The sequence below is a fragment of the Calypte anna genome, chromosome 2, assembly GCF_003957555.1.
Source record: "Calypte anna isolate BGI_N300 chromosome 2, bCalAnn1_v1.p, whole genome shotgun sequence".
Taxonomy (NCBI): Eukaryota; Metazoa; Chordata; class Aves; order Apodiformes; family Trochilidae; genus Calypte; species Calypte anna.
The window spans coordinates 12,492,289-12,506,221 of NC_044245.1; the positions used below are offsets into that span (position 1 = coordinate 12,492,289).

At 33.7% G+C, this 13,933-nt stretch overlaps 1 protein-coding gene across 4 annotated transcripts in view; it reads left to right on the top strand.

Moving 5' to 3' along the window:
• The window catches only part of PFKP (phosphofructokinase, platelet), a 40,645-nt gene extending 26,929 nt beyond the window's left edge, over positions 1–13,716 (top strand). The window contains exons 16-23 of one of the 4 annotated variants that reach the window (XM_030446500.1): positions 5,516–5,668; positions 8,277–8,441; positions 9,504–9,565; positions 10,526–10,637; positions 11,767–11,866; positions 12,172–12,177; positions 12,489–12,594; positions 13,180–13,716. In XM_030446500.1, the coding sequence (XP_030302360.1) occupies positions 5,516–5,668; positions 8,277–8,441; positions 9,504–9,565; positions 10,526–10,637; positions 11,767–11,866; positions 12,172–12,177; positions 12,489–12,594; positions 13,180–13,333 (858 nt within the window). In that variant the 3' untranslated portion in view covers positions 13,334–13,716. The remainder of the gene's footprint in view (positions 1–5,515; positions 5,669–8,276; positions 8,442–9,503; positions 9,566–10,525; positions 10,638–11,766; positions 11,867–12,171; positions 12,178–12,488; positions 12,595–13,179) is intronic. The other 3 variants (XM_030446499.1, XM_030446501.1, XM_008503873.2) reach the window with 3 other exon arrangements.
• Positions 13,717–13,933: the final 217 nt, after the last annotated feature.

A 13,933-nucleotide genomic window follows, 5' to 3' on the forward strand; every position in this document is an offset into this window, starting at 1 on the left:
ATAGTTAGCTGATATACCCACATTCATGATACGTATTTAAAAACAGAGGTGGTTTAGGATCCTAAATGCTTCCATTTACTAAAACTAAAACAAGTAATTACAGGTATCTGTAAATTTTTTAGCTACAAAATAAGATGGCATTTGTCTATTACATATGGAAGAAGGAAACCTAAAGCTAAGACTTGATCATTTAATGCACTGTAGAGGAAAAAAATCCCAACTATATGTATAGTATTGGTATATTCAGCTGTAAAAAACTTATGTTCTGTTCAGAATAAGAACCTTATTTACGTATGTAACTTTCTCTAATAAAGAATGTAAGATCCATATCTCTAATATATGGGAATTACATGTATTTACTAATAGAGATTTAACAAAAAAGATTCGAGACATATTATGAAGCAATTTTTAAAAAATCATGTAAATAAAATGTAAACAAATGTAAATGTATATAACGTAATATAAAAATGAAAATAAAATAAATATAATAATTAAATATAAATATAAAATATAAATATAGTATAAATAAAATATAAAAATAATAAAAATAATGTAATGAAAATAATATTCAGGTTGATAGAGCATTGTCAAACAGAACACAAATGAAGTTGTATGGCATGCACATTTACAGTTCATCAGAATCACTTAAGAAAGCATTAATCCTATCAATTCTGTTTCTCTATATGCTGACATAATTATTTCTGTTAAACAATGGCAGTAACATTGCACTCCTTTTGTTTTTTTTCTTTTTAGCACAATCTGCAGACATATTTCTACCGATACAGTTGCAGACTGTCCATGGTTTAAAACACAGTAAAAACCTAATCAAGCATTTGTTTTCAAAATTTAATTTTCACTTAAAGAAGACACAGAATTATTTCATTACTTGCTTACTGAATAACAAATTACCATACTATTTTACAGGTTCCACTTTCTAATTTTTGTGTCCAGCCATTTTGGAGCCAGAATGTAGATTTTTTTTTTCCACTGATTATACATAATAAGATAGGTTCTAAAAAGTGAAAAATATTGAGCATGAGGATCATGTGAAATGAGAAAGGAATTTAAAGTTGCTTTTAAAAATTAAGTGTCAGTTCTATAGTTTAGATATATTTGAAGATTTTAATAATTATATTATTTTCAGAAATCCAAAGGATTCTTCAAATGCCATCAACTTTGAGGGCACTAACATAATTTTTCATTTGTTTTGTTGCTTGTTTTTTTTACCATGCCAAAATAAATATCTTAATCTTCATCAAAATCAATTCTTCAGTTATTAAATTTCACAACTTGCTTTGAACAAAACTGTAAGCTAGCTAAAATTAATATTGAACGCATTCTTTATAGATAACTTAGGTTATAAATGTTGATGTTTCCAGTTCTGGTAAATAAAAATATCTCTCAAAAATTATTGGCCACAAATTAAGGTGAGTAAAATAATTGTGCAAAACACCTGATTTTCTTCTTTTCTTTTCTTCTTAAGCTTTGTTTACCTAACTGACTTCTTTTTATTGGTTATTTCTTGCAGAATGGGATGTAGTCTCTTGTTGTGAGAGTCAGTCTCTTGTTGTATTTTGCTTTATACTAGGTGTCTAGATATGATCCACCTTCATTAGGTAGTAACATATCAGTATCTCTATATTTTCAATGCACTAGTTGAAAACTTTTCAAACTAATATTTTTTACTAACAGCTTTTTTTGTGTGTGTGTTTTATTTTGCCTAAATTTTTCTCTGGAATAAATATGAAATGTAATGGCTTTGTAAGATTTAGATTCAGTCCAGTGGAAAATGGAGTTTTGTTCTTTTTTAGGAAGAAAGAGCAGACTTTTGTGTTGGGAAAACATTTCTGCTTGGTATCTGTTTTCTGCTGTGATTGTTTGAACATGATTCACTAGAACTGATATTGAAAAATGCACCCTTTTATTCCTGTATTGTATGGTCAGATGAGGTTCAGTGGTGATGAAAGTAGCAAAGGGACACGAATGCCTGTTGTGTCTAGTTTATTGCAGCTTTAGTCCTACTGCCACCATTAGGTGAATAAGTGCATCATAATTTTCTGTGCTCTCCGATTAGTACTACTTATAAACACTAGAATATCATCATCACACAGTTTTTTTGTGGTACTGTCCTTACTTATGTTCTTGACAATTTTTAGTAAGGTAAGTACATCTTTGTTTGGTAACGAGGCCTTGTTAATGTTTAACATTACTAGGTACTTGTCAATGTTAGATCCTCTGAAAGTTGTCAAGGCAAGTAAGTTTTACTTTATTTTGAAGATGTCTTAAGATGCGGCATTTAAAAAGAACAATAGTAAAAACCAGGCCAACAGATACATAACATCTGAATGACAGACTGAACAAGAACGTGATTTTTGCTAAGTCATGGATAGTGGGTGGTACATTTGTCAACAATTAGAATTTAGATTGTATAATGGATTCTATGAATCTCTTAAAATGCTCCATTTTTTCCATATTGTTTTTTTGGTTTTGTGTTTGTTTTTTTTTAATACAGGCTTGTAATTAGCTGAATATTAGAATTTGGATTGTCTTTTGAAAAGTGTTCCAAATCTTAACTCCTGCTGTATTTTTCCCCTCAGTTTTTAGAATATAGTGAGAACAGTTATCAATTAAAATTCCACAGTATAAGATAACCATGCAAATCTGGAGGTACCAGAAAAGGGTGTGCTTAAGGCTTGTATATCCAGATAGACAAAATAATTTATTTAGCATTGCAGAGTAAGAACACAAATTTTGACTTTTCTGTGAAAAGAATTCATGTTGCTAGTCCAGTGAAATGAGTATTATTTCAGACAGCAGACCTCTGGAGTGTGACAACAAAGAAGTGTTAGGTTTTTTCTACATAACCAAGAAGGATAGAAATTTCTTTTATTTAAAAGTGGAATTACTTAATATTGATCAAAAGGAGGCATTACCAATAAATTTTGCAGCTGAAACTAAAAGCAGAAACCTACTCTGTAATTAAATGGAACGAATAAAAAGTTAGACTCTTTCCACTACACAAAGCAGAAAAAAAAAGGACAGGATGAAATTGTTTTTTGAAAAAAAAGCCTACTATAGGAAACTGATTGATAGAGAAATAAACCAGAACAAATTGTAAGGATGAATATTCATTTTTATTTAGGAAATGTAGAAGTAAATGGTGAAATCTGGGGAGGAAAAAAAAAAGAAGTATCAGCTAGAGATGGAGAAAAACAGAACATGATAAAGGAAGATACTGAAATTCTGTAATGTTTTTCTTTGAGAATATGCCTTTTCCTTTCCTCTAATGGACAAAGGTACAAGTTGATCAGTTGGTTTTGTGACAAAAAGATCAGCAAACAGCCACAAGAAGACCCTTCTTAGCACTGGGGAGCAAATAAAACAAGTTAGATTGCCCTAATGCAGTCTCCATGCAGTTGCCTTGAAAAACAGGCTCCTGTACCCTCCAGTGTTGCTACTATCATATATGGCTCCACATTAGTATGAAGTAGGAGGCTGAAAATTAGCCTGGCCAAGCTAGCTAACTAATTAGATAATAATCTAGTTCAATTCTAGCAACAGCTGGAAATGGATCTAGGGCAGTGAATCCTTCCCTTTCAATGGCCTGTTTTTATAAAGCATCCTTGGTTATGGCAATACCCTTTTTAATAACACAAATATCATAAAAGGGTGTGAAATGATGGAACCATTTTATTGATATGGTACAGTATGCCTCTGTGATGTTACTGCAATACATATTAAAAAAAAATAAAGTAAAGCAATTATTAAAACCACTGATCATTTGTTTACCCTTTATAAATATTTAGTGACCTTTTACTGACAACAGTTTCATATTTTGCTGGGTTGATTTGAAGATGTTGCATACAGTAATCTAATGCTCATGCTTGGTGAAGGTAGTCTTTGGATATGTTTGCTGAAATCACTTGCATCAAATAAAATGGCAATATTTAATGCAAGTAAAACATATCTTAAATGCATCCTAACATATCATAAATGCAGACTAATCAATTGTGTTAGTTATTGCTCTAGATCTCCCTTCAACTTGGGTTTCCAAAAAGTCTCAATTTAAAACTTCTTGGAGAAACTCATGTTTTGCAGGGATGATGATGATGATAATGATAATAATAATAATAATAATAATAATAATAATAATAATAAAACACCCAAACCCATTTGTTTCTCATCTGGCTATGCTGCTTCTTAGACCTACAGGTCTGAAAGTGCAGTCTTCTAAACCAATTCATACTTGTATTGGAAATAAATCCTAGTACAGAGCTTAATTGAAAGTTGCACTTTAAAAAAACACCAGCAGAGACAGACTTCAGAAAGTCAGTTTGCACTTCAAGCACTTACTGCCATATGTCCTACTCTGTCTCTGGACAGGATCTGCCTTACCTAGGAAAAAATCTAGAGAGCAGAAATCTCTCACAAGTGATTTTTTTTTTCCCCCATCATTTTCTGTTATTACTTAAATCAGTCACTGTATAGATATTTGTGGAAACAGCTTGACAGCTGTTTAATAATTTGATCCACAATAGTTTGCTTCTCTAAACTGATTTGAGAACGTGAAAAGGTGAGACTCCTGTGAACATTAGTCCTATTAGGAGAGAATAACAAAAAGCATAACAATATGTTATCAGGCTTTCCTGTGCAAAGATAACACATAGACAATTGCCACACATCAGAGAAATGTTGATTAGTTTAGATTAGAAAGAACTGGTATAATGTAACTCAAAAAAATGTCATTATTGACATAAACCAGCTATACCATTTTAACCTTTAAGTATTATTTTGACATCTATTAGGAACACCTAATCCTTTTCACATGATGATTTATTTTGCAGTGTTTGCAATCTTCGCAAGAACCTATAGATGGTTTCCTGAGAATCTTTGAACTATACTTGCAAACTTTATTAAATCATCCATGTGTGCATGTTCTTGATTTTTTTTCCAGACCTATGTCCAGTCTTTGTGCATAGAGGTAGACGTGTTATGTTGATTGAGTCTTAGAAGGCCTAGGCAAAACTTCCTTTCTTGGTGGAAATAGATATCTTTTATGGAATAACATAGTTTCTTGAAAAGCAGCTTTCTTTAAACATTTCCTTCAAGTAGTACTACTAGTACTACTAGTTAACTTCCTAAACAACTTAACATGTATCAAACTTTGTTCTTTAAGTGGTTTCTTTTGGAATGATTTCCAGTCTACCTTTATGCTGTCTTTTTCTGCCTAATTGCTTTAGACCTTTCTGCTGTGCATACTTAACATTCACTCTGTACTAATTTGCACTAATCTGCATTTCTTCAAAGAGCATTCTGCCAATGCAACCCTAGTGCACTGTTGTGGTATGTACAGGATATCCACCCCAAATGATTTCACCAATTGTATTTACTTGGGCCAATGGACAGCCAAATTTACCATCACATGCAAGGAGCTACTAACAGAGCAGTATAAAGACAAGGAATGTATCACCCATACTCAAGGAATGTATCACTCATATTTGTACCACTGCTTCAGGCCTATGACAGTTGTGTGCACCTACACGAGGCACGTTCCCGCTATGTGGAGTTTTGCGTCCCTATCTGTGTGGTGCCTGCTACTATTAGCAACAATGTGCCAGGCACAGACATTAGCATTGGTTCTGACACTGCCTTGAATACTATTGTGGAGGTAAGACTTCATATCTTTTAAAAGTTAAGATAATAAAATACATAAGATGATACCTAAATACCTTCAAGTGTCTAGCTGTGAAATAATTCAGTTACTGTATTTTCTTAAGTTTTATAACTAAGAAGTTTTCCAAAACAGATTAAAATTAACCTCATAAAATAATTTATGTTACATGTTTAACTGTTGGGGACTTAGTTTAAAGAAGAAAGTATGTGTTTTATACATAAATGCCACTTTTATTCCATGGGCTAATGCCTTAGCTAAGTGCAGTAGAATATTTTAGGTACATGGTTAACACGAAACAAATTAATCCCATAGGCTGCATTAGGCTTAACAGATACTAGATGTATATAAGTACATGCAGTTACAAGCATGTACAAGCAGTTAAGTCCATCACTGATGCTAACTAAATAGTTTGAGACCATCTATGAGTGAGTTTTCCATTTCAGTCAGAACAATCGTAGCTTTTTGCCTCGTGTACAAGTGCTATATGAACTCTTTGAAGTTCTTTGCCATCCTATTGAGACTGCTGGACTCCCAGCAGAGAACTGAGTTGAGGTCTAGTGAAAACACATGAGTAAACCTCTGAACAGCTCTGGCTTTTATTAAACCCCACATCATCAACCCAGATAACTATGAAATAACAGCCAAAATGTCAGAGATCTAAGGGTTTCAGAAATGCAGATTGGTTGTCCTGCTCTTATACAGTTACTTATTTATACAGAGCAAAAAAGTTCCTGTAGATTATTTAAAAATTTGTGTCTTAATACATTAAGGCCTGGTCTTTGGCAGATGCAATGCATCAGCCCCGGGGGTGAAGATCACCTAAGGTGTAGGTGTGGGTAAATGATAACAACACATTCATAAGCAGGACACTGGTACTTTGAGCAGTCCATTAAGCTGCTTCCTCCTTACCTACTTCTATAAATGTCAGCCTAATCTGATAATTATGACTGATTGCACTTTAAACAGTGATGCACCTCTAAAAGCACAAATGTGAAAACACAGAAAAAAAAATCAGTATGAATATATATTGCTGCTTCCTCTTATTTCACTGTTTTTATTATTTGATTTAATTATTTTACTATTGATTTTAGTCACAATTCGTACAGCTTTCAGTAATTCAGTAAAATAAAAATGTTTGCATATGTTGAATTTCATTAAGGTAAAAATGTTCAGTTTCTGCTAAAATTAGAGCACTGTTAATTTGGTGAAATTTTTAATACTGGATTTTTCATGATGCTGGCATGGTTTATACGAAAGCTCAACTAGCAATAGAATTCCAAACAGTACTCCAAAAAGATTAACCATTGCTCACTGTTTAAAACTTCTGAAAACTGCATGAGACATTTGAGCTTTGACATTTCTAGCCTATGAAGTAGCATATGAATTGATGATTCCTTCAAATCTGTCTGTGCCATTCTTGTATTTGGGTAATTTTGTCACAGTTTTTCTGAGAGAGCCATAGCAGAAAGTTTCTGCTATGTCTCTTGTATAGTCAAGGATAGAAATCCTATATAAATCTAATATTTTAAATATAAATTTCTAATAAAATTATGTGCATATTTTGGTAACCAGGTCTGGTATAACATATTTATTTATTTTTAAAACCAAAGGAAAGTGTATCTTTGTTTCTTTTACTTGCTTTCTGAAAGAAGGATACATTGCCTGCTTACTTTAAAATAAATTTGAAGAGTAGAAAAAATCATTCTAGAAGTGAGTTTGCCAAATAGCTTTTTGAGTATTATTAAGAATGAGTATTATTAAAACCTGGAGATGCATAGTAACCCAGTTCCTAGGTTTCTATGTTTTCCAAAGTTTTCTAGGTCCTACCACACTGGAGATTTTCTGTTATTTTCTAAGTCTCTTAGGCAGCTCTAATAAATATTTATGTTGATTGGTGGCATGTAAGCAACAGATCTCTCATACAGAACATTTCTCATACTGGTCAGAGTAAGATGCAAGTGGAGATCACAGTCTTTTTACAGTAAGTATGTACCTATAAATAAAAAAACAAAGTATTTAAAAAAAAGCCTCCACTTGAAAGAATTTATGAAGATACCTTTCTTAGTAAGTAAACAGTAGAGCAGTTACATGCTCAGGACTGAAGTTCATGAACTTGTAACACGGGTAACCTGTAACATAAGTTTGGGAACACAGTGAATTTTAAAATTAATTCAAAGAAGAAATAAATTCTTTAGAAATTAATAGAGCAAGGAAGGCATGCTTGCTCATGCCAGAATTGATTAAAAAGCTGCATTATATCTCCTTAAATCCATGCTAAAAAAAATATCACAGCTTTTACTTCCATGCACAAACCAAAATTAGATCTTGTTTTAGTGTTTGCAGGAAGCAAAAAAGTAAGAGTTGATATTTGTAAAACACTTTATTTTGACCATGGTGTTCATGGTATGATTTAGAATAATTATTTTATTTGGTAATTATTATACATAAATTGATTCTGCAATGTTAGAAATTTTAAAGATGTTTTTGTATAAATTCTTTAAACTCTTTTACCAATAAGTGACACAAAATTTCACGACGTAAAAAAAAAATAGAAATTCACAATGTTATGAATTTAAACTTACAATATCTTGTCTTCAATTAGACGTGTGATCGCATCAAACAGTCAGCCAGTGGGACCAAGCGCCGTGTGTTCATCATTGAGACCATGGGTGGTTATTGTGGTTACCTGGCTAACATGGGGGCCCTTGCAGCAGGAGCTGATGCTGCTTATATCTTTGAAGAACAGTTTGATATTCGAGAGCTCCAGGTATGCAGCATTAGGAATGTTTTTCTCATCCTTAAGTAGATGCTGAAATTGTTATAAAGCATAGTGTTTATCTTTGAAGCAGATAGCTCATGCTACAAAAACCCCAAATGTTTAGATTGTGTCTGAAACCATAGCACTTTCAAATAATGGCAGTGATGCCATTTTATGTAAAGAAACAAATACACAGCTATCCTTGGCATCAGATTCTGTTAACTGATGATTTTAACTGACAAAATTACTGTATTAGTCACTGAACACCACCAGGTGAATTGGTTTTATTCCTCTGATTGAAATTCAAATTACATGTGAGTGGGTGGTTTTAAACAAAACAAAAATGGGGTAGGGGGAAAGAAATAAATTTTCCATAGTGTTAGGTATTCATGTCAGGAGCTGAACAGTTTGTAAGATGTGTTAGATACTGACTTTGTTACCACAGCTATTCAGAGCATGTCTGGAAGTGTTACTAAAATAAAGGTCTTGGGCTTTAAGGATTACAGATTAGGGTGTAAGCTGATATGGAACTTGTCTGCGACGAGGATTTAAAACTTCTGAGGTAGTTGGTACTAGCTGTGGTCATAGACAAATACAAAGTTAAGCAGATAGAAATTTCCTAAAAGGAAAAGAAGTATGAAATGAATTTTTCTGTACTCTTTATGTCATACAGGCATACCATCAGAGTAGTACACTACTGTAGCTGTAACAGGACTTTTGCAAGGAATTGGGAGGAAGGGGAAAATTCCAATCTTTTGTGGCAATTTTTTAAATTTTATGTATATAGCCATTGTCCAACTTGGTGCCACATCAGTATTGCATACAAAGAAGCAACTTTATGTTGCTATGAAAATCTGTTACTTGTTATGTGGAGGAAGAAGTTAGTTTTAACTCAAGATGAGTATCCATACACAGTATATTAGCCTGGATCTCCAAAAACCCTCTGATGGTTTAAATTTGCACATAATGCTTAATGTGGAATACTTCCCAGAAGTTCTTAGGATATGTAGGCTCATTGAAGTTGGTTTTGAGTTCTGTATGGGTTGTTAGAAATATTTTTATTGTTTGCAGGCTAATGTAGAACACTTGACTGAAAAAATGAAAACCAGTATCCAGCGTGGTCTAGTGCTGAGGTAAGTAAAAGTAGCTTTAATAGACATAAGTGATGCTGAGCACCTTGCACCAAGTAGGCTGTCTGGCCATGTGCAAAGACACTTGATCCTTTAGTGTGAGATTTTTATGAGGCAGGTCTGGGAGCTGTCTGGATGTTCAAATCCAAAACATACTTGTGTGTAAGTATGTTTGCTCTAATATTTCATCCTATGTTTGGCCTATTTTCTCATTGGCTTTAGTAAGAAAGTATCAACAATAAATGATAGTAAAAACTAGCATGCATGTATACAGATATAATATGGCCTTCACTATAAAAATCCTATGTAGATTTTAGGAGAAAATACAGAATAAAATACCTTTCAAAAATAAAAACATTTAAACATGTTGGTTAGTATCTTTTAAAATGGTACCTTCTTAGCCAGCACGAATCAGGCTGTAGCTTCTTTCTTGAGCACTTATTTTCAGTATATGAAGTAGCAAAGGTCTGAAAAATGAAAGCCATGGTAAATTGCATGAGGATGCCATTGTATTTGTTCAGATTCTACTGGTTGCATGACTAGGATGAAAAAATATCCTACATTTACAATATTGGCTAAGGAACCAATATACAGTATTGGTTAAGCAACCAATATTGTAGGCATGGCCTAAAGTACTAGCCGTGCTTTTATAAAAAGCAAAATTGACATGGATTGTTCTAATGCAAATTACCTCTGCATAATGAACTTGTTAGACCTAAAATTATATTTTTTCATTACCTTAATCAACAATGGATTTCAAATGACCTGCCAGTGATGTCAATGTAGTAAAAGTAATGCAGACCAAAGTCGTGAACATATTATGTGAAAAGTGAACATCTGTGATTGAAAATATGGAAGCCAGGAGTATTTGTGTCAGAAAAAAAATCTGTCATTCAGTATCTGTAAAGACATACACAACTTAATAGTAAATTTGATAGTGATATATGGCCTTCATTGTTACAGAAATGAGAACTGCAATGAGAACTACACAACTGACTTCATTTACCAGCTGTATTCTGAAGAAGGAAAAGGAGTGTTTGACTGTCGAAAAAATGTATTGGGCCACATGCAGCAGGTACAAATAACCTTTAAATTACAGACAAGCATAACTTCATATGAACAAAGAGCATCAAGCAGTTCAAGCAAGCCTGACTCCAGATTACAGAAAAGTGGATTTAAGTTTGTAAAGTGGATTAAAGTGTGTGGATTTTTGTTTGTAGGTAACTAAGAAGCTTTTGTTAGCATTATATTTTATTGAAATTCCTTCTTAAAAATTGAGGGGAAAAAGCCACGTAACAGTCTTAATGATTTTTATTTCTTTCTATATTAATAAAAAATTATACTTCTTTTATAGGTATTGGAGCTATCTTAGCATTACTGTAATACACCCTTAGAACACACTTACTTGTCCATCTAAAATGTATCTGGCTTCTGAAACCTGTGAGTTAAGAGATTTCTCTAAGAGACTACAGATAGGTTATTCTTGTACAAGAGGTGATAGTGAGCTACTCTTCATACCTTGCATTTTTTCATTTCACTTGTCAGTGGGCAAATACTAAGTTTCTAATTTTGGCTATGCTAATAATAAAGACTGAGGTAAACTTAAAAAACAAACAAACACATGGAGAGCCAAATTTCTCAAGTACTTGTAGCAAAACAACTGTCTCTTTTTAAGTAATTTTGAGTTGTAATCCCCTTCACTCATATATTTTTAAATTATTCAATGCTGAGGTTGAAAAAATACAAAGGTGATTACTAGCATAGGAAGTCCTAACAGTTGTTTCATCCTGCTGTTACATACTCAGTATTAAAGCTTTCCTCTTTCTGGCTGCAGTAGAGTTTCCAGTCTGTTTCTGAGACATCCTAGATGACAGGGTCAGCACTTGGTTTTTTAGGCTCCTTCTGATGCCTTTCCTTCAACTGCTGCCTCCTTTACATCATGCTGAAACCACATTGTTGGGTGGCTGTGTAATAGCTGGGCAAAGCTTAATGATCAGCACAAAGGGGAAGTGGAAGGAAGGGAGAACAGTGCCCTCCATCCACACAAGTGAAAAGTATTGATTGAATGAGAATTGTACAGCTGCTTGAAGCTGTACAATTTTAAAGGTAAAGAGAGGTAGAACAGGCCATTAGGAGAGTTTAATGATAAAATAAAAAGACTATTACTGATTTGATAACTAACCCATGCTTGAATCTTCACACAGGGTGGTGCACCTTCACCATTTGACAGAAATTTTGGGACAAAAATTTCTGCAAAAGCTATGCAGTGGATCTCCAAAAAACTGGTGGAAACCTACCGAAAAGGTGCAAAAATATTTGGTCCCCTTTTGTTACTGACAGTTACTATCAGTGCACAAGATTACTTTGGAATCATATGAATGGGTATTTGTTAGTCAACAGAATATACTCCTTTCCTCTTCATTATGTTTTTATTTTTCAGTCCTGCTGTGACATTTCACCTCAAGTGAGGTCAATAATTCAGATAGCTGTTTCCTAATCTTTCTTTAAAATGCTAGTGTGATTGCAGTTTTTCATGCATGAAGGAATTGCTGGTTATATAGTTACATCTGTTCTTCCTTTTTGTTTCATGGTGCCTACATGGGAGACAGAAGAAGGTAATATGTCTTCTTTGGGAATTTTTGTAAAAGCACTGTTTACTAAAATCTAATTTAAAAGTGGATGTTAAAATTCAATCTTACTGTTGTTTAATTTCACTGCATTACCTTTGCTAATCACCAAAGCCTAAATTTAAAAAATTAAGATTTCCTAACCCTAATAAAGTACTAATTAATCTTTTATCATCACATTAAGTATTCAGTAATGGGAATTAAGCTAATGTAACCTTCCTGTTCAATTTAACTACAGAAAAAGGGTATTTTCCCTTACAACTGTAAGAAAGACCCTAAATTATTTCATTCCTTTTTAGGACGAGTATTTGCCAATACCGATGACTCAGTTTGCTTGCTGGGAATGCGCAGACGCACCCTTCTTTTCCAACCTGTGGCTGAGCTAAAGAATGAAACAGACTTTGTGTATGTATACACTGCTTACATTTTAAACATCTCAACACAGGCTTCCTTTCACCACATCAAATGAACAACTTCTCCCCAGTGCTGACACATAGCAATTGTCAACCATTTTACTCCACTCTTGTCTTTGGTTTATATTCAGCCAGTGGTTCACTTTGATTGTCCACTTGTCTTTTCTAACACCTCTCTTCATTCTTTCTCTACACCTTCCTTATACTTAGAGGTCTCTCGTTATGAATTCTGGGACTCCACTGTCCTTTCAAATAACTCATAACTGTCTTTGCTCCAATGCCTACAATTACTTTACTTCTGGTACAGTTTAGTGGGCAGCATTTTTTGTGCCAAATTTGATGTACTTACTTACAAAAAGCAACCTTATGGTAAAATCTTATTTGTTCCTTCAGTATTTTGTCATTTCTCCTCGTTCTGGGTCTATTTACAGCCCACCCTAAATATCAGTATCTCATCCTATGTATGAGGAAAGACACTACTGTCAGCATAGGTGAAATGACCTACAAAATGTACTTGTCTTAATTACCAAGTAAATCACTTTATCCTTTTTTTCTCCCTACCACATCTCTTACATAGACACAGAATTCCCAAGGAGCAATGGTGGCTGAAGCTGCGACCACTGATGAAAATCCTGGCCAAGTACAAGACGAGTTATGATGTTTCAGATTCAGGCCAGCTGGAGCATGTTGCTATGCACAGCCCAAAGGAAGCAGAAACCGGAACCATCTAAAGACATCACTTTCAGATTATTGTAATAGATGCACACTGTGCGTAACAATGCTTTAGAATCATTACAGCTTTGTTTTGTAACATTTAAATTATTGTACCAGCACTTTATGTGAAACAAGGCATCCAGATGTCACACAGATTTTGTCCTGTATTTGTGTTATGTTGACGTAAACCCTAGCATCTAATGGATAGGCACCATTTATTGATACTACCCTTTAACAATAAGTGCAACACTGTTCTATGCACTCTGTAAGTTACTCATCTACTGCACTTTGTTTCAGAGTACTTACACACAAAAAATAAGTGTAGATGGCTAGCTTTGTGTTGAGTTACAGGATGTGCTTAATGTATCTGAAGTGAAATAAAATACTGTTGCAAACATGACAAGTGAAGTGTCAGAAATTGTATTCACCTGCTTTTAAATAACTGGAATAATGCTTCACGATTTCTCTGTCTGCGCTGGTAAAGGAAAAAAGCAACTGCCCTTTCCTTTCTCTGTCTAGTATCAAATTATGACAATGTTGACCAAACTCAAAAAGCTTAACTTGAAATATGCTGTACACTGATTCAGTAGTGATTTGCTACTACACTTACAAGTCAC